This window comes from Strongylocentrotus purpuratus, unplaced genomic scaffold (assembly GCF_000002235.5).
Source record: "Strongylocentrotus purpuratus isolate Spur 01 unplaced genomic scaffold, Spur_5.0 spur5_scaffold_8, whole genome shotgun sequence".
NCBI lineage: Eukaryota > Metazoa > Echinodermata > Echinoidea > Camarodonta > Strongylocentrotidae > Strongylocentrotus > Strongylocentrotus purpuratus.
The window spans coordinates 10995551-11023461 of NW_022145614.1; the positions used below are offsets into that span (position 1 = coordinate 10995551).

At 39.3% G+C, this 27911-nt stretch overlaps 1 protein-coding gene across 1 annotated transcript; it reads right to left on the reverse strand.

Annotated features, from left to right (window-relative positions):
* Positions 1-27756, reverse strand: LOC581357 (cystine/glutamate transporter). Its single transcript, XM_030975790.1, has 11 exons — positions 27602-27756; positions 11530-11677; positions 10175-10538; positions 9440-9565; positions 8458-8557; positions 7990-8034; positions 7234-7357; positions 6666-6772; positions 5653-5896; positions 3803-3980; positions 1-288 (listed from the first exon to the last, which is right to left on the reverse strand). The coding sequence occupies exons 2-11, from the start codon at positions 11641-11643 to the stop codon at positions 224-226; spliced, it is 1467 nt and encodes a 488-aa protein (XP_030831650.1). The 5' UTR covers positions 11644-11677; positions 27602-27756; the 3' UTR covers positions 1-223.
* Between the last annotated feature and the right edge of the window lie 155 nt (positions 27757-27911).

Genomic DNA, 27911 nt, shown 5'->3' on the forward strand with positions numbered 1-27911 from the left:
GGGGTATTCCATGCTTCGACGAATTCATCTTAAATGATATGCATGCTTCATCAATCATCACAGTTTGTGTCCAATAGTACCATTGAATGGTCTTATTGTCATGATAGTTGGTTCTCGTCAATGGTTTTATTGTCCAAATAAAAGCAAGTTTACTGAGAAATTTGACGGAAATGCAAGAAGTAATCGATGAGATCTAGGCACCCTTCAATCAACGGATTCCGTTTTAGAACGTCTTCTTCTCCTGTCGCACGCAATAGAACACCTTCTGAAGTAATCGCGTTATTTTTGCTGAAAACAAGAGACAAATAAAGAAAATAAGAATGTTAGCTTTTCGACAACTGAGGAACAACGCTATGCAACAACAAATATCACTATGAATATGACGAACAAAGAAAGCGGACAAAATATACATTCCTCAGGTAGACAAAGGAACATCCCTTCACTGCTATTATGTAAAAAGGTGAATATGCATGTGACACCTGTTCTACACATTTTTAAATAATAGCAGTGAAGGGATGTTTCTTTGTGTACCTGAGGAACTGTATATTTTGTTCGCTTTCATTGTCAGTCATGTTCATTTTCATAGTGTATAATCGTGAGATCATAACTTAAAGGTTGTGATGATACGGATGGTAATAAAGGTGATGATGAAGTTCTAAAGTTAAAATTATTTGTAAATGATGTACAAACCAAATGATTATATAAATTTACCGGCTCGGGAATTAAATACACATTTATACATGTGTTACTGGCCCTCGAAATTCTCTGAAGATGCGATTTGGTTTAAACCAATAATGGTCAAAACACACATCTCTCTTGAGGCAGATTTTTTTTAATGTGGCCGTTTAGGTTAAAATCTTATTCTAACATGATTAAAACATCTTAACAATACAGACAACTTGTATTTTTCGTCACTTCTGATGTTTTAATGTTATTGTTTTCTGTTTTCCACAAAGTAAACGGCTGGAAAGGCGAGGATGCGAGAAATTGATGGGTGAAGAAACGAAAAGCTAGAGAGATAGATTAGGGGGTTCTAGGCCTAGCTCCTACCCCCTGGACATCCACCCCCGGATAACCACACCCAGTCAACTAATCCCTAGGGCAACCACCCCTAGGACGGCTACCCCCCGAGACAACTACCCTCCGGACAACTATCCCTAGGACAACTACCCCCTAAGACAACTACCTCCGGACAACTACCCCCTAGGAGAACTACCCCCGGACAACTAGTCCCCCGGACAACTCCCCCAGACAACTACCCCCTACGACAACCATCCTCTAGGACGACTAGCCCCCGGACAACTATCCAAGGGGGTAGTTATCTGGGGCGTAGTTGTCCTGGTGGTAGTTGTCCTAGGTGGTAGTTGTCCGGGGGTAGTTGTCCCAGGATTTTGTTGTCGGGGGTAGTTGTCCGGGGGTAGTTGTCCTGGGGGTATTTGTCCTAGGGGTAGTCGTCCTAGGGGGTAGTTGACTTGGGGTGGTAATCCGGGGGTGGATGTCCAGGGGTAGGTTTCCGGATAGGAGATTAGGGACGTGCATGATGAGTGTGTGGGCGGCTTTGGTGGGAGTGCGCGTGCGTGTTGTGATTGTGTATTTTTAATTGGGATTTTACAGACGTGTATCAATAAGATAGGATTATATATGTCTGGGGACCATCATTTTTAGAAACTGAGCTTTGAAGAGAAGAATTGAGTTCTGGGCCCTGTCTTATAAACAGTTAAAGTTGATACTCTAAGCAAATAAATGTCCCTTAATTTGTTACCTACGGCAAGTATATGTTATTTTTAAGTTTTTCAATTTCTTAGTATATCACCAAAAATTTCTGTCTACTCGAAATCCTCAATTGAAATGTCGAAAATATCCGCCTCTCTTTGCATAGAAAATCAGTCACGGCGCTGGTCTACTATTTATGACCTCACGTCCGGGAAAGAGTATATTCACGTACCCGGATGTTCCATAGCAAACATGTGCAGAGTGATACGATTTTCTGCATATTTTTGTTTCAAAGGCTGAAAAATCTAATAAATCATAATTCTATGTACAATTCTTTACCTTCCCCTAGTACTTCATAGTATCAATATCAATTCCCCTTTTTAAAAATTATGACATTTACATGCCAACGATGTGCTATTAGTCGATATTTTCACCATGTAATTTTTGTTTTGGTGTTGAAATCGGCCCAGGCACGGAGTAAACAGTAGCTGTCTACCCATGCACGGTTCATTACCATACACTACAGCGATCTCCCGATGGTTTCTTCTTCCTTTTTCCCATGTCTTTCGCCTTCCTTGGCCCTGAAGATCCTTCATCTACCAATAACGGTAGTCAGGAGCAAGTCTTTGTTAGTTGTTTTTCTTAGCTGGCAACGTCGCTTTCATTCTCTTGCAATTGCCGATAAACATATAACTAGCGCACGTACGTTCCATCACAAGCAAGCAGCGCCTAGAGCAGCGGCTTGGTATACCTCCCGATTCTGCTCGCTTCACGAACGTTCATGCAAGAGCCGCATCACTCGCCAAAATATTATAGAGGAAGCGCGCTTGCATGATCTCGTTCAAGTTTGATATTTTACAACATAAAATGTTTAACTGGTACTGTATCCTTTTTTGAGGCAGTCACACACATCTATGATAAGTACTATCATAGTTCTAGACCTATTCGTTTTACAAAACTGCTCCTGTACCTTATCTGATGACAATATGCATCCGCCTATATTCATACGTGTACGATTTAACTTTAATTCCTAAGCAGTAAACTCGTCTTAAATCTCTACCAAATAGGTGAATATGAGGATATAAAAAGAAATCAGCGACTGGAAAATGTTGCTTCGTTATTCTTCATTCAAATGAAAACAGAAAATCCATCAAATATACTGGCCTTAACAACAACAAATCTAAGCTCTGACAGGATAGCATTTACGTAAGAATATCACTGCCATTCACTCTCACTGAGCCCATGAGTCCCGTTCGTGACGTCACGGATAGAGGCCCGACTCTACGTGCACTTCCGGGTTTCAGACTTAGATATTTTGGTAGAGTTTACTCTAATAAATTCATTATTCTAAACTTGTTTTGTCGGGTGGACACCATTTGGTGTTATTATGGGGGTTAAAAGCTTTCTATTTATGTAATTATCTCAGTATTTGGGATTGTCTTAGAGTATCAACTTTAACGATTAGATGCTGCTTGTAGCGCTATAGTTCTCCTTAGAACTATAAGCTAAGAAAAATAACCAACAGTCTTTTTCAAGACTATACCAGCAGTCCTTTTCAGGACTACACACCCTCAAGAAAGATTACCGAGAGTCCTTTTTAGGACTCCTCAATCCTCCCCTCTCTCTCTCACATGGTGCACCCGCAGGCCTAATGTATAGTTAACGATTAGTCGCAACGTATTTGCGATTTATTTCAATCTCAACTATATTCATAACATTAGGAGACTGTAAACTTGCGATATAAAGGTTGGAGGACCTGCGATTGATTCAGATCAATCGAAACTCTTTATAAGACGGGACCCTGGTTAATGTTAAACCATGTGAGAACACACTAATAATGATACTTTCAGTAAATGTCACAAAGAACTAACCACAGAAAAAAGATAACTCTCCAAACACCCTCATATTCGTAATGATAAAACGGTGGAGCATAATTGTCATGTCACATGGTTTCATGATTCCACATCCTCACTGTATAAACCAATACTTATCAATCAAAATAGTTCCCAGTCGCTTCCAGACAATGAATTCTTAAACAATATGATCGCTTGACTAGACCTCATCTTTATCTTTCATGATGAAAACCTACCCGAAACCGGTCTGAGACACTTGATCCTGTATTTGGGGTGTACCAGGGCGTAGTAGATTGGAATTCCAATCAATCCAATAAATAAACCGGCACCTTTCTTGATCGGATCAGCGTAGAGAGACATGCTAGCGATGAAAATCAACGTAGCTAGGTACAGGAAGGCCAGAACAAGTGGAACCTATGTGCACAAGATAATATTAATCAAAATTGACTATAAAAATATCTGGAACTTAGATCAATACAATAGTCTGTTAAAAGAAAGTATTGGTATTCAAGTCAGCGAGACCCCATAGATTTAACAAGTGTCTCAAATAAAGACAGTGTGCACGTTAGTAGTAGTATTAGTAGTAGTAGTAGTAGACTTTATTGGATAACTTATTTAGCACAGGGCTAATCTGCCACAAGGTCCATTGCACATAAATAGAAAGCAAGTTAAATATTCAACAGTTTAACACATACAATAGCATTAAACAATACAGATGACAATACACTGTAAAAAAATAATAGTCGAAATAACTCAATAAAATTGAGGAAAAGAATTGCCTTATTTTTATTAAGTAAATATTACCTACGGCATCTTAAGTAGAATTTACTTATTTTGCTGAATAAATTTTTACTCAGTTAAATCGAGTTACATTAACGTAAATAATTTAATTATTGTAATCATTTTAGATAATTAAAACAAAGCTATGATAGGATTACATATTGCACGATTTGGTACCCATCTAATCTAACAAGTAACATCCACTAATCATTCACTACTTCTATTTAAGATTTAACCGCTACCACCATCACAAACTATTACATACGCTTCAATTTGACACGTATTGAAAGGCTCCAAATTTTATATATACTTGATCGTAGCATCTTAAAAGGAAAATTGGTTGACAATTTCCTGAAATATCAAGTTTTGATTTGTTTTGAACTGGGTAACAATTAAAAATTGTCTTGTCTTTGCTTAGCCATGTTAAATGAATTAGTAAATGTTTTAAAGTCCTTAAATTTTCATTCAACCACAAAAAAGAATTGTTTTATTTAAAAAAGAGTTTAATTTGGTCTTAATGAATATTCATAAATTATGTAAATATCCTTACTTTAAAAAGATAAGAATAATCAACATAAATTGTTTGAGTAATATGTATAATTTCTGATTTTGAGTTAAAATTACTAAATTAATACAAGCTGAAATTACTTAAAGTTCTTATGTATTTGATTTTACTTAAATATTCCACGTATGTTCTACTAAATTGAAAGTTTGAGTTAGCAAGACTTAAATTTAATGCGTAAGTGGCAAAACTAATGTTTTCAAGTAAATTCTACATGGAAAAAATACGTAAAAATTACCAATGAACAAATTCTTTTTTACAGTGTAGCTTACAACATACTGAAATGAAATATACATTAATTGATTACAATGAGATACATAATTGACATTTGGCTGAAAAGAAATACATGCATATGATAAGAAAATTATAAACTATTTATTCATTTATTAACTAAGGAAATTATTCATCATCAAAGACCATTATACACGAGAAACAGATTTAGGTTTCAGTATCATTGTTATCTTACAGATCTTTCTTTTACTGTTGCGTTAAGCATAAGGTCGTAAGGTCGTAACTTAAAATTCCTGAGCGTATTTTTGATATGGGACTGTTCTCATGGAAAATGCAGATCATTTTCTTTCTTCTATAAGTTGATAAATAGAGACATCACCGTAATGTTTTTTGAAATGGCATGATTATGTATAGACCAGTCAAAACCTTAGGTTGCCAGTTATCCGACGAATTTACTTTGCGACATGCCAGCGCCACGCGCCAACGATATCTTGCAAGCGGCGCGATGTTTACCTTGTAAGGACGGGGAAGATTCGGGTATTTCCATCGGTAATAGGGTACAATGGCCACGGTGATCGTTTCGAATACGACATCGGCGAAACCCAGATACTCTACCAAAGCGATGATGTCGTTTTCGATCAAGTAGATGAGACTGATAACGGAAAACAAGATGGCGGGGAGTGGGGTCCGCCGAGTGATGGAAACCATAGAGAAGATCTCGGGGAAGTGTCCCTCTCTCGCAGCGGCAAAACTTATCCTGAATTGATGGGAAATATAGTTGTAAACAAGGTAGAATGAATACTACTCCAAGTAGTTTGCAATGGTACAATTTTCATTGGAGAATCATATGAGAAAATTATAACACTTTGCATTATAATACGCCGGCGGGGGAGGGGGGGGGGGGTGTAACTCAAATTCGCAGAAAGATCTTTGGGGAGACATTACAATTTGCCGACAGATATGTTTTACTCAAATCTACGTCCCCCCTCCCCCTCCTCATTCACAGTTACACAATGACTATTACGACAACGTCAAAATTAGCATTTTACCTTTAAACCCAAGCGAAGCTTATTAAAAGCATAATAGGTGGCCGGTTGGCTTATGTGACACTCGAAGGCAGACACCAAGGAAATTAAGCCATTTAGATCTTATTAAAGACGTTCTCCTGTCATCATATAATTCTATTTTTTAATTTTGTATATATACGAACTTTAAGTCTTGAAAACAATCTGTTTTGCATGACTATAGATACTACAATTGAACAAATTATTGTTAGACTGTCTTGATGGAACCAATTGAATAATTAAAAAAGTTCGTTATTTTACTAATTTTCGCTATAAATGTCTCTACCAAAAGTGCAGTGTCTGTTATTCTTTATCACTATAACTGACTTTCAAGGAACTGATTCTCAGACTTTAAGATATCCATCCCCTTAACCATCGGTTAAATTATTGGAGATTTAAGTTAGTATTACAGTAAAAGTTTTGATGCGATTTTGTTCAAGTACCAACTACAAAAGACTATACCTTGCCGATTTGAAAAGACCGCTGTTTTGACTTCCCAAAGCGGAGAGGGCGACAAACAGCCAGATGATCCATGACCACTTGATTCCAAGAGCTAACACGCTGTAGTCCTATATACAATGAAGTGAAGTATTACCAATACTACTGGTCTTGTACTACCACTTTCATGTTTCACTTCAACATCCACTTCAAGTGCCACTTCTACTCTCACTTCTTATACCACTTGTACTTCTACTTGTACTCCTCTTCTTCCTCCTCCTCCTCCTCCTCACACTACTACTACTCCTACTACTACTACTTCTACTTCTACTATTACTTATACTACTACAACAAATACTAGTACTAATACTACTACTGTACTAATATTTACTACTACTACTACTACTACTACTACTACTACTACTACTACTACTGATTACTGATATTTTAACTGTTGCAAGTGTTACTTCTATTTGATTACATTCCCGTGACTTACTACTATAATCAAACTACTACCACCACAACTTCTACTACTACTACTACTACTATTACTAGAACAGATGCGACGTCAAAACAATAGAATAGTTCTTACCGCTGCAACAGCCTCGGAGGCGATTATTCGATTTGGTGAGAGGAGGGTAAGGTAGGCGACGTTAGTCATGAGGTATACCACCGTGATCAATGACATCGAGATCACGATACTAAGGGGGATGTTTCTGGAAAGAAAGACAAAAGTTTTCATCTCATGTGCTCCTGTTCGTGGAATTTTGAAGGCCTTCGATCGCCATCCCTAGGCGTACATTTCTCTAAGAATCCTACTAATACGTCCATTCGATTTTAGATGCGATATATCCGACAGCGTATATGTAATGGTGTTGTGGTCCAGTGGAATAAGTCTCCGGACTAAAAACCGCAAGGTACGGGGTTCGAATCCCTGCCGCATCACTAACGTCATTTGGCAAGACAGGCTACATTTGCCACAATCCACCCAGGTGAGGTAAATGGGTGCTTGGTAGAATTTCCTTAAAATGCACTGTAAGCTGATAACGGCTGCGGGAGCGACAGCTAGGGTAATAATTTCCAAAGCTCTTTGGAATCGCATAGGGATGTTATATTTACATGTATTAACTCTTTTACAAGAACGGATTATTAATATTATTGTTATCGTGTACCGAAGCGTAAATCCACCTTAGTAGCTGAATAACTCGAAATAGTCATATGATGGTTTATTTTTAGAAGCATAGATTCACCTCCCCCCTCATTTAATATTTCATGGAGGCTATGTATTATCTAATCTTTTATATCAAATGCAAAATACACTGTGTATTTTTTTTCCCTTCAATTTTACCTTTGAGGGTTTTTTACTTCTTCGGTTATGCTGGTGATAACACTCCTGTAAAACAAAGAAACAAAACAAAAATCATTTTAGAGTCATATATATTATACTGTAACGTCGATTTATTTATTAACTATTATCGTTATTTTCTTCTTTGGGGCAAAATAATAATTCAGCTAGAATACAAATGTGGAACGTCAAATTGTCTTTCTGTACCAATAATTTTCTTCTGTTGTCACATTATGAACATCTGTCGAATATGTTATCAATAATTCATTTAAATTATTGTTTCAAAGCACTGAGAGGAGTTTTAATGTATTTGCACGAGGATGGTAAGTCTCTTTCGCATATATTCTTTCACACGAATTCGATATTTCAGTACAGATGATGATGATGTAGGAAATTATATGCACGTGATTAGTGATGAAGTGAAACGAAACAGGGCTTTAATTTTCTCCTGTTGTCACATTGTGAACAAACCATCCGCTGTACGCCCAGATACCGGAGAGTAGACCGGTTGGGAGAAGAGTGACGTCATAGGAGCCAGTGTTGAACGCGTGCTGGAAATGTTCAGTGTGTCCTAAAATGAATGAAGAGCATGTAAGGTTTATTTTCATATTCAATGTACACTTCATCGTTGAATGCATTCAGTAGCGGTTCTAGTGAAGGTCGGGGAGCTGACATAACACCCCCAAACAAAATCTGCTAGCCTCCACCCCGAAAAGAACATGCGAGGCGCATGTAGAAAAATTGATGCTAGAGCCCCCAAGCCAAACCACACAGCCCCTCAAGACCGGCCTCCCAATTATTCTAGAGCTGCTCCTGCTTGATTGGAGGAATGATATCGCACACATCCCGTATAAACATACGTAAAAATCATTTTACCCCTTCAAAAGTAAAGAAGTATAGGCCTACATTTTTTTTTAAACCCTTGATAGTGGAACCTTATAGTGTCCCAAGCCTAAAAGTGGAAGACTGCCCCTCTGTATTTGTCGTTCATTTATCAACATGGTGAATACGTATGCTGAGTTCTAAATATCAATATCAATAACAGTGATGAAAGGCGTAAATAACATGAGTCTACTCAGAGGGGGGGGGGGGGGGGGGGGGGGGGGGGGGGGGGAGGGGGGAGGGGGAGGGGGAGGGGGAGGGGGAGGGGGGAGGGGGAGGGGGGGGCACTAGTCTTGATAGGTAAAGGAGCGAGAGGGTGAAGAGCATGTGGGAGGGTTTGTTACATATTCTTTTTCTAAGGTTAATGTTCACGTACCTCCACCACCTCTCCTTCTTTTTCCCTTTCTCTCTACGTACCCCCTCTTTCTTTCTCTCCCTTTCTCTCTACCTACCCCCTCTTTCTTTCTCTCCCTTTCTCTTTCTCTCTTCCTTTCTTGTCATTGAAGGGACGCCCCCTGGCTAATATATATCACTGACCATAATGAATAACATGAATAGTGAATGTATATACCTAGTGTCAGGTTATGTAGCCCAGTTATGACGATGATGACCAGACCGGCAACCTTCGTGATACTCAGCACACCAGCCAACTTGGATGCTAAACGAACACTGAAACAGTTTACGGCCTGGACAAACACTGCGGGACAAAAATTACTTGATAATCATACAAAACACGTAGAACATATTGATATGTGTTTCAGAAACATAAAGAATTTACTTTCCAATATTATGCTAAAATAGCAAATAAGTAATAACGTGGTTGACAACAATGGGACATGCTATAAAGCAGAGCTCCTATGAATTGATTTATCTATTTTTAGTTTAGGTGTATCTGTAGATCGGTCATGGAATAATAAAAAGTATACAAACATAGTTTATATATACAATTGATATAAAAAAAAAATGTGAAGGCAACCACCCCGTCCCCCAGAAAAGTAAAAACTGATTGTGAAAGTCGAAGATAAAAGACTAGACAGTGGAAACAGAGAAGATGGAGTGAAACAGAAAAAGTAGAGAACGACTAGTGAGGAGAGAAAGAGAGAGAGAGAGAGAGAGAGAGAGAGATGGATATCCGTTGCATATCCAAAATTCGATAAACCGAGGGCGAAATCTTCTAATAAACGAGGAAAGTACCCCTGACTTTAGGAATTCTATTAGGACTCGCGTGTCATAGAAGTGCAAATTTAATGATTTTTTATTATCTCCTAACCCCCTTTACCCAACTGTTATTATCTTCAAAACTCACATAGGCAGATGACGCTTACGAGGCGTAGCGATGCGACAGGTGCTTCCGCGCACTGAAAAAAGGGAGTCAGCAAGTATCTTGAGATTGTCATTACACCGATAGCTCCACCACTCGGGGCAATGATAAACTGAATCACCCACAGTCGGATAAAGGCCATCAGGGGTCCCCATGCCTGCAAAATGAAGGTGAAGTCCCCTCCTGACTTCTTCATGATGACGGACAGTTCAGCTAGCGTGAGGGCGCCACACGCGTTGATCATGGCGCATACTATCCACAGGATGAAGGAGACACCCACGGAACCTCCTGCACCTCGAAGGACACCAGTCGGAGAGATAAAAATGCCTGTGCCAATAATCGACCCTATCTGCGTATAAAAGCAAACGTTTGATATATCCTTAGTAGGTCTTTAATTCTGTAGATATCACCCAGCTCTGCAAAATGTAAAGGCAAGAACATGACGAAAAATGTCCTCCATTCCACTCTCCTGACAGCCTTTCCTTTGGCCTGCTATTCAATTCAATTCAAATCAATTCAATTCATTTATTTTTCCTCTTTCAATCGTTCATATTTACAATGATGGTACATTTTAACATATTCACATATTTATATTTATATTTATCATATAGATCAATTTGCACAAAACAATACATTAAAAAATAAACATAAAATTGAAAGGGAAGGAGGTCCGACTAAAAAGCAGAGCTTGTAGGGTGTAAGCCCCCCTGTAGAATTAAGTATCATTAATCATTTTTTTTATGAGAAAAAAACAACACAATAATAACAATAACTGATTCAGTAATACAAACAAAAAAAATCACTTTTTAAACGCAAAACATTGATAAATACATACATGTCAATAAAAAGAAACAATCAAAGTTGCACAAAGTCACACTACAAATTATATTTGATTGAGGAATGCAATAGCCTAGTAATTATTCAGAAGAAAGCTTTTAAGTCTCCTTTTGAAAATTTGTATCGAATTCACTGTATAATATCATTTGAAAGAGAATTCCACAGTTTTGGACCTGTAAAAACAAATGTCTTTTGTGCAAAAGATCTATTCAAGGACAATGTTAATACACCCCACTGGATCACCTATGTACATTATTTTCGGATTATGTAATTTTTGTTGCTGTAATGTTCGCACATTTTTTGAAAGGTTTCGGACAAGGATTTTGAATGTCTTAGTGAAAATATGAGCAATAATAATTGTAATATTTAGTTGATTATCTTTGTTACTTAATTCCATCAAGGGCATGGTTTTGACTCAATTTAAAAAAATGATTGATACCCGAATTCCGACGTTGTTGATCGGGTAACTGTGACAGCTTAAGGCTTTTAAGGAATATACTCACCAAGTGCCAAATGCAGTCAAAAAGTCCAAGATGTCGAGGAATGGCAACTTTGGATTTTGAGTCAGAGCCATCGTTTTCATCCAAAGGCGTGTGTCGGTTTTCCGTCGTCCTCATTTTGCCTTTATTGACGTGATCAGGTTTACAAAAGCTGTAAATAGCAACGACATATAATCTAGAATTAAATTCTTCTACCGTGTAATACTTACTTTCAACATTTCTCAAACATTGGTCAAAATTTGCGTCAGGAAAAATCATACCGAATTTTGGAATATCTTTGACAAAAGAAAGGCCACAAAGAGCAAGCTATGTGTGTTCATGCGTATGTGGGACTACATGAGTTTATGCATGTACATTTGTGAGTTGTTTGCGTATATCAGGCGCGGATCCAGGATTTTCCAATAGGGGGGGGGGGGGGGCCGGAAATTCGAAATTCGCGCAGACCGTTATTTAAACTTACCAATACTGACAAGGTCATATTAGAAGCACTGTACTTTAATAGTGTACTGGTACCTACAAACGGGCACCATTATTTTGGAAAGGGGACATGCTCACGTCACATTTCTTGTCCGATATCAACATTCCCCGTTTTCAAGTTATGCTCGCGCGCAATTTTTTTGACATTTCCATCAGTGGGGGCTGAAGCCTCTTGCTCCAATATCTGTTTCCTGGTTTAATAATTTGGCGAGCGAGCGAAGCGAGTGAGCGGAAATTTGAGCTTATGTATATATGTTGTGAAAGTGTTAATCGTCACCAAAATATACGAGATAAGATATAACAAATGCATATTGGTATTTTTTAAATTTTCGGGGAAAGAGAGGCTGCAACCCCATCCCGCATTAAACTGCAGGTGTTTTGAAATCAAATCAGACTCCCCAAAAAAGTATAAACCAAAACGCACGAATCCAGTTTCAAAAATCCAAAAAATGTCAGCTTCAGAGGGGGGCACATCACCCCTCAGACTCCCTCTAAAAGTATTAACCAAATCGCACGAATCCAGGTAAAAAAAATTCAGCTTCAGAGCTAGAGAGGAACCCCCCCCCTCCCCACACACCATGGGTGTCGATCCTCACGTAATACTTGTTCATCAGGGGGGGGGGGGTGAATGAATAGATCATCCCCCCCTGATGAATAGGTATCAGTGACAGATCGACACCCATGCCACTCACACACACACATACAGACACCCCCTGTGCGCGCAAGCGCGAAATTAACGCTGGCGCTAATGCGTAAGCAGGGGCGGCGGAGCTATTTCCAAAGTGGAAAGCACCAACAAAAAAGGGCACCTACAAAGCGAAATCTCAAAGCGAAAATATACATTTTTTTAGACATTGGTATATATCCTTTCATTGTGATTCCATTATCAGGGACGATTTCAATATTTGTTTTTCTTTATAAAAAGATATTGCTTAAGCATCACACTTTCGGCTGGGTGTGATTGTCTGAATATTTATTTGCGAGCGAGCAAAGCGAGCGAGAACAAAATGTAAAATCTGTGAGGTCGCAGAGTGAAAAATTACATCTTATAAAGAGGAAAAAAACAAATCATGATGGGGTTATAAGCATCACGGAAGACTGAAAAAACTTTGTTTTAAAGTGACATATAATTGTATCATCTATAAATGCGAAGGAACGAGCGAGCTTTAGGGGAAATTACTCTTAGTCGCTTTAAATTAGGTGCAAGACTAATGATGAGCAAGTTAGGGGGGCACGTGCCCCCCCCCCGTGCCCCCCATGGCTACGTGCCTGATGATGAGAGGTTAAGGGGACACTTATCGAAAGGGATAAAGACACTTATTAGGAAAGAAAAGGAGCATGTGTCAAGGTACAAAGAGTAATTATCAAAGATTCAAACGGGGCACTTCTTACACCTGAAAGGAGGCACTCACCAGAAATGAGATAGGGCACTTATGAGTATGGGAAATGGGCATTTGTCGACGGAAAAGGGGCATCCATCGGAAATTGATTTATCAGAGGTGAAAAGGGGCATTTATGAAAAGGGGATAGGTCCCTTATTAGAAAGGAAAAGGGGAACGATTCAAAATAAAAGGGCAGTTAGCAAAGGTGAAAATGGGCACCCATCATAGATGAAAAGAGTACTTATCAGGAGGGGAAGGGGTACTTTTCAAAGTAAAACGAGCATCTCTCAGATTTGAATAGGGGCAATTATCGGAGGTGAAGAGAGCACTGAAGTGAAAAGAATTAACTTCTCATATATGAAAATGGTCATTTACCAGAGATGAAAAGGGACACTTTTTATTTATGAAGGGCCTCATTTTTCTAAATAGCCCTTATCAGATAGGAAAGGGGGCACATGTGTTGATGAAATGTGCGCTTATCCGAGTTAAAAAGGGGAAGGGGCACTTCTTAACAAAGTAAAAGTGGCCCTTTGGGGGGTACTTGAAGAGTGGGGCGAACTTTGCCCCCTACCCCTGCCACCCGCCCCATCATCTGAAAATCCAAAATGATGTTGTAGGGGCCGGGCGCGGCTTTATCATGAGTGTTTTTATGTGAACCTCTTTTAAAAAAATACATTATGCTGGATTCCGACCCAGATTGCACACTCTAAAATGAAAGTTTGATCATCCCCAATACGCTTGCAGTTCACGTATGCACCCCTTCCTCCTAATCCATCGTTACCGTCACTGCCATTTACGTATGGCCGGCCGGTGTCGTGGCGTTATGTGTCTTAGCGAATTCACGTCTGTACAGACGCATATCGCCAGGCGATACGCGTCTTAGAGACGCGTCTCGCCGCATTCCACCGGCGATATGCGTCTCCTAGATGGGCGATATGAGTCTGCGATTGGCGAAAAGTGTCCACTCTATTTGTTAACGTTTATTTTCAGAAAAACCTTAAAACAAAAAGTTTGGCGTATTATTTAGTTGTTTTTATGTTTGAAGTGTTATGTTTTTATAAATGGGGCTTGCAAAAAATGTTGAGTTGCAATCGATTGCAAATAACTTATATTTTGCAACTATATCAAACGAAATATCTACATTAAAACAAAATGGCGATATATTTTCAATAATTAAGTTTAATGTCAGTATAACTTAAATGTCAATATATTTCTAATCATCCTCGGGACAATTATTCACTGCACAGCCATTAATTTAAATCGTGTAACATGTCTACATGCATGTATATTCGGAATACGAGTCTGAATTCTTAGACTGGGCGCGCGGAAATGTACGTACGTACGTACGTCCAGGCCGCGCATATTTTTTTTTATTGTTCAGTCAAGTATACTGTGCGAATGACTGGAGACAGAGTCTATTTTTGGATTGCTGGAGCTGTACATACTCGGGCGTGTAGCTAGCAGCGGCTGTGATTAGCCACATTAATTGTAGGCAGGGGCGGCGATCCCAGGGGGACGGGGGACACGTCCCCCCGGAAATCCGAAAAAGTGCAAAAAATGAATAGCAAATACTGACTACAGACTGCAACACACTTATAAGCTCTGGAGGGCCCAAGAGTACAGCGTTTAGACTAATAAAAATGCAAACAAATATTCTCGCTCGTTCGCTATAGCATCCCTTGCATAATATCCTTCAAAACATACAAGTAAATATTGTAGAAAATCTATATATTCCATTGGTATCACGTAAGCACAGTTTACACTGTATATTTACAAGATTAAGAGTTATAGAAATAGATCAGTGCTAGTGTGCTACAAAAATGAATATTCCGCTTGCTCTTTTCAGTAAGGAGTAATACAACATATTAAGTGTATATATTTGCCAGGCTGATAATTTAACATCGGTAGAGCAGTGGTCTTGTCATCCGGTGACCCGGGTTCGAAACCAAGTCAAGGCGCTAGTGCCCTTTTGGAAGGCATTAATCCTCATTACCAGGCCCCTCGGAGAGGACCTAAAGCCGTCGGCCGTCTGGTTGCTTACTAACAAAACAAGCATTTATGCTTTCTTAGCAGTCAGGTAAAATAACCGCCACCAGGCTGATATTTGCCATTTCAACTCCCATAGCGATATCAATATACATGTATATGACAGAGGTCTAGAGTGGGAAATAGAAATCCCATCCATGCCCAAGCTTCCTACTGATACTAAAATTTACCTCCTAAACTGATATTTACAACCCTTCGGACTGCCCACTAGTTACCAGCAAAGTAAAAGAGGTATATTGCTTGGTTTTATAATATAGTTTTGCTAAGGAAAGTAATTTTTTAATACAACAAAACTTCAAAAACCCTGTGAGGGGATAGTCAGTGCCGTCACCTTCGCCCCTCTCGTTCACAATGCTCCCTCGTCCCTCGCACTGGCGTACTGATGGGGGCTTGGGGCAGTTGCCCCCCCCCCCCCCAAAAAAAAGAAGATTCAAACGTATTTCTCACTTTTTTGTAAATTATACTGTTGTATTCGTTTATGGAAAATTCCCAAATTTACAGTCAGCCAAAACTATGCTTATTTAGAAGCCTACGTGTCAAGGCCCGCGGATCGGGGGGCTCGAGCCCCCGCCCCCTCACTTTTTTGAAAAAGTGTCGCAATATATGCTCGTCTGACCGTAATTAAATACCTAAAATGTCTGAGCTTGCGGGGATCCACCCCTTGGGTCCTACAATGGACCCTAAGGCGGGCTCCTGGATGCTTATCTGACCGTAATTAAATGCCTAAAACCCCCGAGCTTCCAGGGGCTCTGCCCTTTGACCCCACTAAGGGCCATAAGGAGGGCCCCTATATGCTTATTTGACCGTAATTTAATGCGTAAAACCCCTGAGCTTTAGGGGGCCCCTTGACCCCACGTCAATTAGCGACCTGACAGTGTCACAAATAAGGTATCAAAATATGCTTATCTTACCGTAATTAAACGCCTAAAACCCCTGAGCTTCAGGGGGTCCACCCCTTGACCCCCTTTGGGGCTTTTCGCCTGGACCCCAAGCAGTAAAGGCAATATAGTCTCAAACAAATCTACACATTCAAGCTCACTCACACATGATATATTGCTTTCAAAGCTACTTATTATTTCAAGTTCATGTATATACAAACGGCAACAGTTTCAATATAAAATGTAAGTTCTTCTCACTTAAAGGACCCATGACATCGAATTACAAGTGTGTTCCTGTTGGTGTGCAGTCCTGCAAACATCACATATTTTGATATGTAAACTTCTGAATTTGGTTCATAGATTTTTAAATATTTGTTGAAATATTTGTTTTTCAAACTTGCTAAGCTCCACCCCAAAAACCTCCAGATCTCATTCCCCTTGTGACATCATCTGTCAGTCATCAATGAGCTAACTTGAGAAAATGGTATGTATCTTTGCCGAAGTCGACCACCTGTTACAATACGTAATACAATAGCAACATATAAGTTGCTATGTCAGACATGCTGTAGCATCACCAGGAAGACAAAGGCAATGATGATGTATTGTACATTATGTATAGAAGCATGCAATTCTATTATGAACGTGTGCAAAGCTGGGGGAAATTACATACCATTGTCTATTCTAAAATATTAGTTTAATCTGACATGTCTGACATAGCAACTTATATGTTGCTATGGTTTGTGGTATTGTAACAGGTGGTCAACTTTGGCAAAGTTACATGCCACTTTCTCAAGTTAGCACATTGATGACTGACAGATGATGTCACAAGGGGAATGAGATCTGGAGGTTTTTGGGGTGGAGCTTAGCAAGTTTGAAAAACAAATATTTCAACAAATATTTAAAAATCTATGAAACAAATTCAGAAGTTTACATATCAAAATAAGAGATGTATGCAGGACTGCACACCAACAGGAATACACTTGTATTTCGATGTCATGGGCCATTTAAATCATTGGTCTGGAAACAATTATTTGCCCATTGTTGCATATTGTATTACATTTTCACTAACGATGAATTTACATTGTAATGCAATTTTCACGTTTCCCAGGTCTATTTAGGAGAATAGAAGATTGATATTGTTAAGTTGTTCGATAACATCACTCAATTCGATTTGATTGGAGATATATCTCAGTAAAGGCTATTATACTCTCAAACAAATCTACACTATTAAACTTCAAGCTCACTCACACATGATATATTGCGACACTTTCAAGGCTACTTATTATTTCAAGTTTATGTATATACAAACGGCAACAGCTCCAATATTAAATGAAGTTCTTCTCACTTAAATCGTCGGTCTGGAAACAATTATTTGCCCATTGTTGTATATTGTATAACATTTTCACTAACGATGAATTTACATTGTAATGCAATTTTCAAGTTTCTTAGATTTATTTAGGAGAATAGAAGATTGATATTGTTTAAGTTGTTCGATAACATCACTAAATTTGATTTGATTGGAGATATATCTCAGTAAAGGCTATATAGTCTCAAACAAATCTACACCATTAAACTTCAGTTTATGTATATACAAACGGCAACAGCTTCAATATTAAATGAAGTTCTTCTCACTTAAAAATCGGTCTGGAAACAATAATATTTGCCCATTGTTGTATATACTTGTCACTTGTTATATTTGTTATATGATACTAAAGCAAATCGTTACGCTTATCGATAGGATAATGTGAATAACGTGTCGAATAATAACATCATTGCGTGCTATTATTAACCGGACTAGACATGTAAACAAAAATTTAAACATGCATACACTTTTGCCAGCAAGCAAGTTTTTCAACAAAGAATACAAAATGTGAACAACGTTTTACATTTTAGTCAGGACAGATTAGAAGATGCTTTAAAGCATGCCCTATAGTTGAACTGTAACAGTTGTCTTCTAAAGTCTTCCATATATAAATTTAAAGGAGGTCAATAATCATTATGAAGGTTGACACATCAATTATATTGTGTATACATGTAACAATTTGAAAATATTTTTTCTTGGGGGGGGGGGGGGGGTGAGGGCGTGGGCAATTCAGAAAGGGACCGATATGTGAAAAATTGGGTAGTACTACTAGCCCATGGACTGTGGCCTAAAATGGAGGTTTACTAATATCCTTCAAAATGTACGAGTAAATATTGTAGAAATATGTATTCTGTTGGTATCACGTAAACACAGTTTACATTGTATGTGTACAGGATTAAGAGTTATAGAATAAGATCTGTGGTACAAAAATGAATATTCAGCTTGCTCTTTTAAAAAGTCCCTTCCTGCCTACTTACTAACATTTACCTAATATATATTTACAACCCTTCGGAATGCACACTAGATACCGGCAAAGTAAAATTGAAGTGTGAAAAAAGTATATTGCTTGTAATTTTTATACTATAGTTTTGCTAAAGAATGTAATTTTGTAATACAACAAACCTGTGAGGGGGTAGCATAGAGCTATATAATAAGACTTATCATATGGCTCTATGGGGGTAGTCACTTCCGTCACCTCCTCCCCGTTCACTGGCGTACTGATGGGGGGGGGGGGACCAGTACCCCCCCCCCCAATAAAATCAAACATGGTTTATTTCTAATTTGATACCAACAATTTACAAATGTTGCTAAAATGGCATTATATTCCCCTGGAATCCCGGGGCTCTACCCCCTGGACCCTTCCGAGGGCCCTAAGGCGGCCCCTAGATGCTCAACCGTCTGATCATAATTTGATGCCTTAAAACCCTGAGATTCTGGGGGCGCCGCCCCTAGGCCTCACTCCAAATTAGTGACCTGCCAGTATCACAAATAAACCTTATCAAAATGCTCATCTGACCGTAATTAAATGCCTAAAGAACTCCTGAGCTTCATGGGGCTCCGCCCTTGACTCCCGCCGGGGCTTTGCCCCTGGACCCCACGCCAATTTAAGCTTTTTGCTTCGCTCGCTTTGCTCTACCTGATCGTAAACACTTGAGCCCCCCCCCCTACACCCACACACACACACCCCAACGTTTCTGCTCATTACGCCACTGGCCCCTCTTGCTCACTATGTTCCCTTGTCCCTCGCATTTCGTCCGTCCCCCCCCCCCCTGGTCATGAAAAGAAATCGCCGCCCCTGATTAAGATTGTAGAAGAGTCTAGCCTGGATCGGAGAGCTCGCTAGTGCTATACGCTAGTGTGAATTTAAAAGACAATTTCTAAAGACAATTTCTCTCTTGAAAAGGCTCTGCCAGGCCCCTCAAGCTCTTCCATGTTGTATGGATCCATTCGAAAGCAAAATAAGCCCACTCAATAAATAATATATATTAAAACGTCATAGCGATTCATCCAAAAAATAAATCCACGTAAGAGGCATTTTGAAAGTTTTAAGAAAATTCCTTCAAATTCCAGGATATTGGGTGTTATTTTTCAGGAAACTTTATTTAAACGAGTGGAAGCACTGGCGGTTCTGTTTTTTTTTAAACTGTAACAATTCTCCTTGGATCAGATTAAGACCAAAAACAAGCCTCATTATCTTCAGTATACAAGTGTCATTTCGGACCTTACAGCTTTCATAGAATTCGCTTCTGGACCGTCAAAGAAAAAGTTTGAGAACCCCTGGTCTACGCATTATACACATCAGGACCAACTTGACAACTTGACACAAATTTGAGGGGGGGTTCGACCCCCCCCCCCCCCCCTTGCGTACGCGCCTGCATGTGCATCCCTTTCCTCCTTATTCCCTTATCCATCGTTACCGTCACTACCATTTGAGTAGGGCTGGCCCCCTCCTTAATAACGACTCCCAAGCCATCAAGAATGACCCCATAATTTATAGATTACCATTCTGCGGTTCTTTGGAGGGGCCGGCCGGCGGGCGCGGCCTTTTCAGAAGTGTTTCTACTCTAACCTTTTCATGCACTACGGCTTAACATAAACAAGCATGGTAAGATTTTTTTTAAAAGAAGCATAATTCCGACTCAGTTTCGCATAACCTAAAAATAAGAATACGGCCAGTCACCCCTCCCCCCCTCCCCTCAATGCATCCGCCTTCACGCACCCCCCCCTTCCCCTTGTCTTTCCCTTATTCGTCGTTACTGTCACTAATTTTTAGTGCCATTTCGTTGTCTTTCTTTCTCCCCGGCTCCTCTCTTCTTTTTCTTTCCTCTTTTTTGAACTCTCTCTCTTTTCTTTTCTTTTTTCTTCTCTTTTCTTTTATCTTCTCCTTTTTTCCCCCTTTTTTTTCTTTCTTTTTTTCTTTCTTTTTTTCTTCCTCTTTTTTTCCATCTCAATTTTTTTGCGCCGCCAATAGGGGGGGCCGCGGCCGTTTCGGCCCACCCCTGGATCCGCCACTGCGTATATAGTTATCATAGTACTGAAATAAAAGTGCTGTTTGAAACCATAAGTGAAGGTTTAAATGGTAACATAATCGTAATCTATTGCAGGCCTTAAACGCAAAGTGTTTATAACACACGGGACATAAATACAGAGACTGTTCTAAATGAAATGTATTTATATACATAAAAGCTTATAGAGTACCGAAGCTGTGACATCATAAAAATCTATTTTGGGAATTTCTCAATTTTTTTTCTTCATTTTCTGAAAGAGCATCAAAAATAATGTCCAAATGTCGAAAAACCAATTGAATATGTTAGATACTGGCTGAGATTCGACCATCTGATTAAATGGATTTCCTATAGGAAGTCAGTGTTATATTACTCTGGCTCGTAAGTTATGAAAGAGAGCATAACATTGCCGACACATATTCCAGAGCCAGTACCCCCCCCCCCCTGACATTTACACAATGACTTTATTTCGACCACGTCAAAATATTCGAAATGACCTTCAAAAGCCGACCGCATAGCATTTGTTTCGACCGCGATCCGAATTGGTAGATATAGCAATAATTATTAAAAGATACAAATACATGTTAAGAGACACACATGAATAGTACATGGAAATTGTTGAATTATGTCTTTCACATGGGGACTCTGGATAAAAGAACGATTTATGTTGTTTGTTTGTATTTCTCTTCATTTTTCCGCATTCTCAAGGAAACGTTAGAGGTCGCAAGAAAACCGAGCTAATTTTGTTTTGTAGTTTTGAAAGGTGCATTTTAGAGCAGTTTTTATCACAGTTCTGAACTTCATATTTACCCCTTTCTTGGCTTAAACATCGGCATTTAACAAAAGCTCAATGATACATCTTAAGATAACATATTCCGGTGACACAACACCATATACCTTTAGGGCAATATGTACATTTCCACAGATTCTTTTCTTTAAATTGATAATAAAACTTTCCAATTTTCCCCGTAAAAATCTGATTTCCTCACACCAGCATCCAAGTTATAATGACAGTAAAATATTTTGTGTGGATGCACTAATATAGAGTAATTATTTGGTAAGTTAAACCATGACAAATGTGATTTTGATTAACTATTTGTAAAAAAATCAATGATTATGAATATACAATAGGGCAATATGTAAATTTCTTCTTTTGTAACCGCCATGCCATTTCATCAAAGAGTCTGATCAGCTTCCAAATCGGATCACAAGCTGCATTTATAAGACACACATAGCCTCCCCTTACTTTTACAATAGTTTTATGCATACCTATTGAACACAAGTTTCTCTTGAAAACCCCCCAAAAGCGTGCCTCAGGCTTCCCCTCCATCGGGAAATATATACCTTATGTATGCTACGTGAATTCCATCCATAGAGAAGACATTGAAACGTGTGTTATAGAATTAACATGAGTTTCTATGGGATGTCCAAGAACTTAGACTTTTGACGGTATCGAGTAACGGCTCCCAGTAAGGTTCATTCCCAAGTCATTTTGCAACCTTTAACCTTAGCGGATCCTCTAGCTATTAGGCCTATACCTACTATGTTTGACGATATAGCCATAGGTAACATTGATTTCCTAATATTTGTGTGTTAACGGGCTGATGATTATCACTCGACATGAACCTTTGATCCAAAACAAATACATAGGAACAAACCTTGGCAGATATTGATATCCAGTAAAGGGGAAAGTGTATGGGAAAGGGAAATTAAAGGTAATACAAAGTTTTGGGAAATTTTGAAGATTCGGTGGATAGTGATTCTTTACAATTTGGATATATTTGGATGCCCCTGTGCATGTATTATAACCGCTAAAAAATTAGCCCCTAAAACGCTTCTGCTTTCGAGAAAAATTGAATATAAAAATTTACCGGTGCTTCCGGTAAATTTTGATAAATTTCAAATAGCACCTACGGCTGTACAATGGTAGGTGCGACCATTAAAATCTCAGAATACGTAGTTGTGATATATAACTTCTAAACGGGAATAGCTAGTCGGTCGATTTTAGTCAAGAAACATTGTTTTACAGCTTAATTAATATCTTGACCTGGAGAGGGAGCTATACAACATAAAGAGTGCATTATTTACAATTTCATAACTTTAGACTTGATTTCAACCGCAACAACGATCACTGAATAGTGTAGGATCGCATATACTTCCAATATTTTCATTTGAACCAAATTCATTACCCCATACTAAAACTTTGTATTACCTTCAAGTAAACATATTCGTAGTTTGGTTGAAAATAAACTTTTTTTACATTATAAAGATGTACTCAAAACCCATGAGAAATGCTTAGTTTATACACAAAATCAGGAGCTGCAGCGTGAAGCCACCCTGACACTAGCACGATTTTTACCTCACGCAATGCCACGCAATGCGTCGTGCCAAAGATTAAAGTCTTCGTGAACGAGCGTGAGGAGTGTTGGAAGGGTATGGGGATGCGTGCCTTGTCGTATTATAGAGAGAATTTTTAATTTTTAAAAAATTCTGCACGCATCAAATTTTTGCGTATTGCCATTGCGTGTCAATAGGCGGTGTCACACAGAAAAATTCCGACCCATCTTGAATAAACCAGATTTTAGAAATCTAGTTTTTTCATTTACGTCAGTGACAGACTGGTGACAGACAGGCTACGAAAAATCCGGATTTTTGATGGGCCATTGCGCATGTGCCGTTTAGGTAGATAAGCATTGTGACATCACACGTTCAATCATTAAATGCGCGCTAATATAATTGTGCGCATGTTATAATAGCGCGTTAAAAACCCTATGCTAGCCAATAACGTTAAACTTACACTGATCTTTAAAGGGATTCTTTCAACATTGGTGTCAGACAGAAAAATGCTTTTAAAAAACCCTTGAAAAATCCTTTCAAGAGAGAATTATCTTGCTTCATATGAGGATTTTTTAAGGGATTTTTGAAGGGATAATTGGTGACAGACAGCCAATTAAGAGGATAACTAAAATCCGGATAGCTAAAATCCGGATTTTTGGCCTCTGTGTAACACCGCCTAATGTGTGCCAATGTTGCCCATTTTTGCCCGCGTATTGCGTAGACAGTGCGTACCGTATGCGTGTATAATGGCGCGCGAACAGGCCGCAAACACGGCACCGAAATGACACGTCTTGTCACGACGCATTGCTGTCTTTGCAGGACACAATTTTGCCCCATTCCGACTACAGAATTCTCCAATCGAAATCAAATTTGAATCTGAGTATTGAACCATTTGGTCATACCTATTAAGTAGGCCGTTTTAACTGTGGTTAATGCTACAACAACGGGCATCTGGGCCGCAGTTTTGGGATGCCAGTCGGGCCCTATAACAAGCAAAAATTTGCCTGGCATAGGCCATTCAGTGCTTTGTGGTATTCATGTATTTAGTTATAATAAGTTTTAAGTGGTACCTCGTTCGTTTCTTTTTAGTGTGTCGGTGGGCCCCTCTGCAGCAGAAGATTTGTCTAGCACGGTGATTGCCGGAATTCGTAAAAGAAAATCCAACCTGAGCATTTCACATTGTTTATTAGCTGTACCTTGTATTTTTAATCTGGGTCAATGCTACGATAACGGGCCATTGGGCCCAGTGGCGGATCCAGGGGGGCCGGCCCCCCATCCCCCCCTGGCAAAAAAAAGGAAGAAAAAAAAAGAAGGGAAAAAAAGAAGGGAAACAAAAGAAGGGAAAAAAGAAGGAAAGAAAAAAGGAGAAAAAAAAAGGAGGAACAAAAAAGAAGGAAATAAAAGGGGAAAGATATCAAAGGTATTAAAATATGCTCATCTGACCGTAATTAAATGCCTAAAACCCCTTGACTTTCAGTGGCTCTGCCCCCTGGACCCTACCTAGGGCCCTAAAGCGGACGTCTGAATGCTAATCTGACGGTACTTTAATGCTTAAAACCCCTGAGCTTCTGGGGGTCTCGGCCCCTAAGACCTAACGCCAATTAGTGTCCTGCCAGTGTCACAAATAAGGTATCAAAGTATGCTCATCTGACCGTAATTTATTGCCCAAAACCCCTGAGCTTCCGGTGGCTCTGCCCCCTGGACTCCACCTAGGGCCCTAAGGTGGACGGCTGGATGTTAATCTGACCGAAATCTATTACCTAACACCCCTGAGCCTCCGAGGGCTCCGCTCCATGGACCCCACGCCAATTCCTGACCTGCCAATGACACAAATAAGGTATAAAATTATGATCATCTGACGATAAATTGATGTATAAACCCCTGAGCTTCTGAGGGCTCCGACCCCAGGACCCAACACCAATTTGTGTCCTGCTAGTGTCACAAATAAGGTATAAAAATGTGCTCATCTGACCGTTACTTATTGCCCCAAACCCTTGAGCTTCCGAGGGCTCTGCCCCCTGGACCCCACGCAAATTCGTGACCTGTCAGGGACACAATAAGGTAAAAAATATGCTCATCTGCCGATAATTTAATGTACAAAAAACCCTGAGCTTCTGAGGGCTCCGCCCCCTGGACCCAACACCAACTTGTGTCCTGCCAGTATCACAAATAAGGTTTAAAATATGCTCATGTGATCGTTATTTATTGCCCAAAACCCCTGAGCTTCTGAGGGCTCCGCGCCCTGGACCCAGTGGCGGATCCCTCGGAAAAAATATTATACTAAATATATATGTTAAACAAGCTGTGATGAGTTGAAAGGGAAAACGTAGCCGAGTGTCATTTTGGATCCAGTAATGTGACACTTCACAAAAGAATTCGTCTTATTGGCAAATTGAGACGTTACCTTGATCAAGCCACAACAGAAAAACTAGTTCATGCATTTGTTATGAGTCGTATTGACAATTGTAACAGTTTGTTGTTTGGTTTGCCAGATTCTCTCATAGACAAGGTCCAAAGAGTTCAAAATTGTGCAGCTAGAATTGTCTCACGTAAACGTAAACGAGATCACATTACTCCCATGTTGTATGATTTACATTGGTTACCTGTAAGAGATAGAATCATCTTTAAACTCTTAACAATTGCATATAAATGTAAACACAATGATACTCCCATGTATTTGCAAAATATTATTTCAAGTTATCTACCAACTAGCAATCTCCGTTCATCTTCAAAACATACATTCACACCTTAAGTCACATCCACCAAAATATATGGGCACCGTGCTTTCCAGTATGCCATACCAGAACTATGGAACAATCTTCCAGAGTCTCTAAAACGTTGTCCTTCACTACATCAGTTTAAATCCGACTTAAAAACATATCTGTTTCGATCATGCCAGTCTTAAATTTATATAGTAAACATGTGCATTTTGTAATTGATTTGATAATTGTAATTGCTAAACGGTGAAAGCTCAATATTCTTCATGTCTTTTCTCTCTTCTCTCTCTCTCTCTCTCTCTCTCTCGTATCTAAGCGCATAGAGACAATTGTGTAATATGCGGTATATAAGAATTGAACATTATAATTATTTATTATATAGGTAGTTACTGCATTTTTCATGTACACTACATACATTTTTGTTTTGTTAAGTGTGTGCCATGAGTAGTATTGCAAGATATATATTCATGTGTTTAACTTTTTGTTGTAAGTCTTAACATTGAGAAAATCAAACATTCCGGTATATATCCCACAATGCTTACAGTTAAAGGATATTTTGGTGTAACCTTATACAAATAAACAACATTTCTGACTGAGAATGGGAATAAACAAAGATAATGCGAACGTCATGATAATGAAGCCTTTATTATCCATAAACTAAGCAGAAAAATAATTCTCTCAAAGACCCCAAAGAAACAAATCGCAATGTTTTTTATAAATTGAATGCACTTATTTCAAACATGCTTGCTCATTCACGAATTTGAATGTCCACCGAGGTACCATAGTCGGCATTAAAAGAATCTGAATGCTCTTTTACACCGGATCTGCGTAGAGTTGCGTAGTGTGGCGTACCGACTACGCCGAAAAAGGGCAGCGTATTCATGAAAAAAATGTTGCATCGGCGTAGTCCCTGCGTAGGTTATGCGTAGGCTGGTGTATGATGGCGTATGGTTATGTACCCTGTGCATATGCACCGCGTACCTACGGCATATGCAATTGGCGTACCTACGCGTACGACTGCATATAAGAAGCGTAGGAATACGTACGTTTACGTAGGCCTGGCGTACAGGTTAGCTTACGGTTGCGTAAGGTTGCTTACTATTTGCGCAAGGTTTTACTGCTTCATCGGACTGGCGTAGGGTAGCGTAGTGTTGCGTACAGTAGCGTAGTGTTGCGTAGGGTTGGGGTGCGTAGTGTTGTCGCGTACAAAATGCGTACTTTCTGCGTCTAGTCTCTACGCCAAAAGTACGGTCTATCTCGCGTACCCCTTTGCGTCCCTCAGCGCATAGTTACGTAGGTCAGCGTAGGGCGTAGTCGGTACGCAACACTACGCATGGCCCGGTGTGAAAGGGGCTTTAATTAACATTTGAATGACCCGATTTAACAATTGATTGCACGGATAGTGAATTTGAATGACGGATTCTGAATTTGAAAGCTGATTTGACGCTGCGAGTGCAAATTGCGCTAATTCCAATGCTCGAAATATGAACTCGAATGAAAAAAGTGTGAAATTGGCCGCCAAAACCTATATCAAAATACAATTATTCATAACAGGTGAATTTAAATAATTTGTAACATGGCACTTAACAAAGATTTATGCCCTAAATTTGATTACATTACGAAAATGGTCTATTCGGAGAATTCATCACAAAATGATGTATTTTAATGGTTTCCCCCAATAAAGATTCGCCCATGTATCACAGAATAATTGTTCGTCAAACATCGAATACCTCATACACTCCTAATCCAAAGAATAATTGCGCGAAAAGACAGATTGAAATCACCAATTTAAATTATCTCAAAACAGACAGATATTTGTATACCCCTGCGGTGAACCTTATTCCAATTTGGTTTTCTTTAACTGACTTACCCAACGGATCTTTCTTCGGTTATTACGATCTCTTGACTCCTGAAATACAAATGATATTGTAACAACAAATAACGAACTGACCTAGCTTATCGCTTTCCTCGCTCTGATACTCGAACCGTGCGAACTTCGTGCCTGGGCGGCCGCTCTCGCTTGAACTCACATTTATAGGTGACTATATCTGTGGAAGTACAACTGTAGAGGCCTAGAGGGGTCAGTTCTGAATACTGCAGATAATGTGTAGACATAATATACGCTACTACGTGTTCTTTCGCTGACTTATGCAGGTCTAAAATGTTGAAATTGTGTGGAC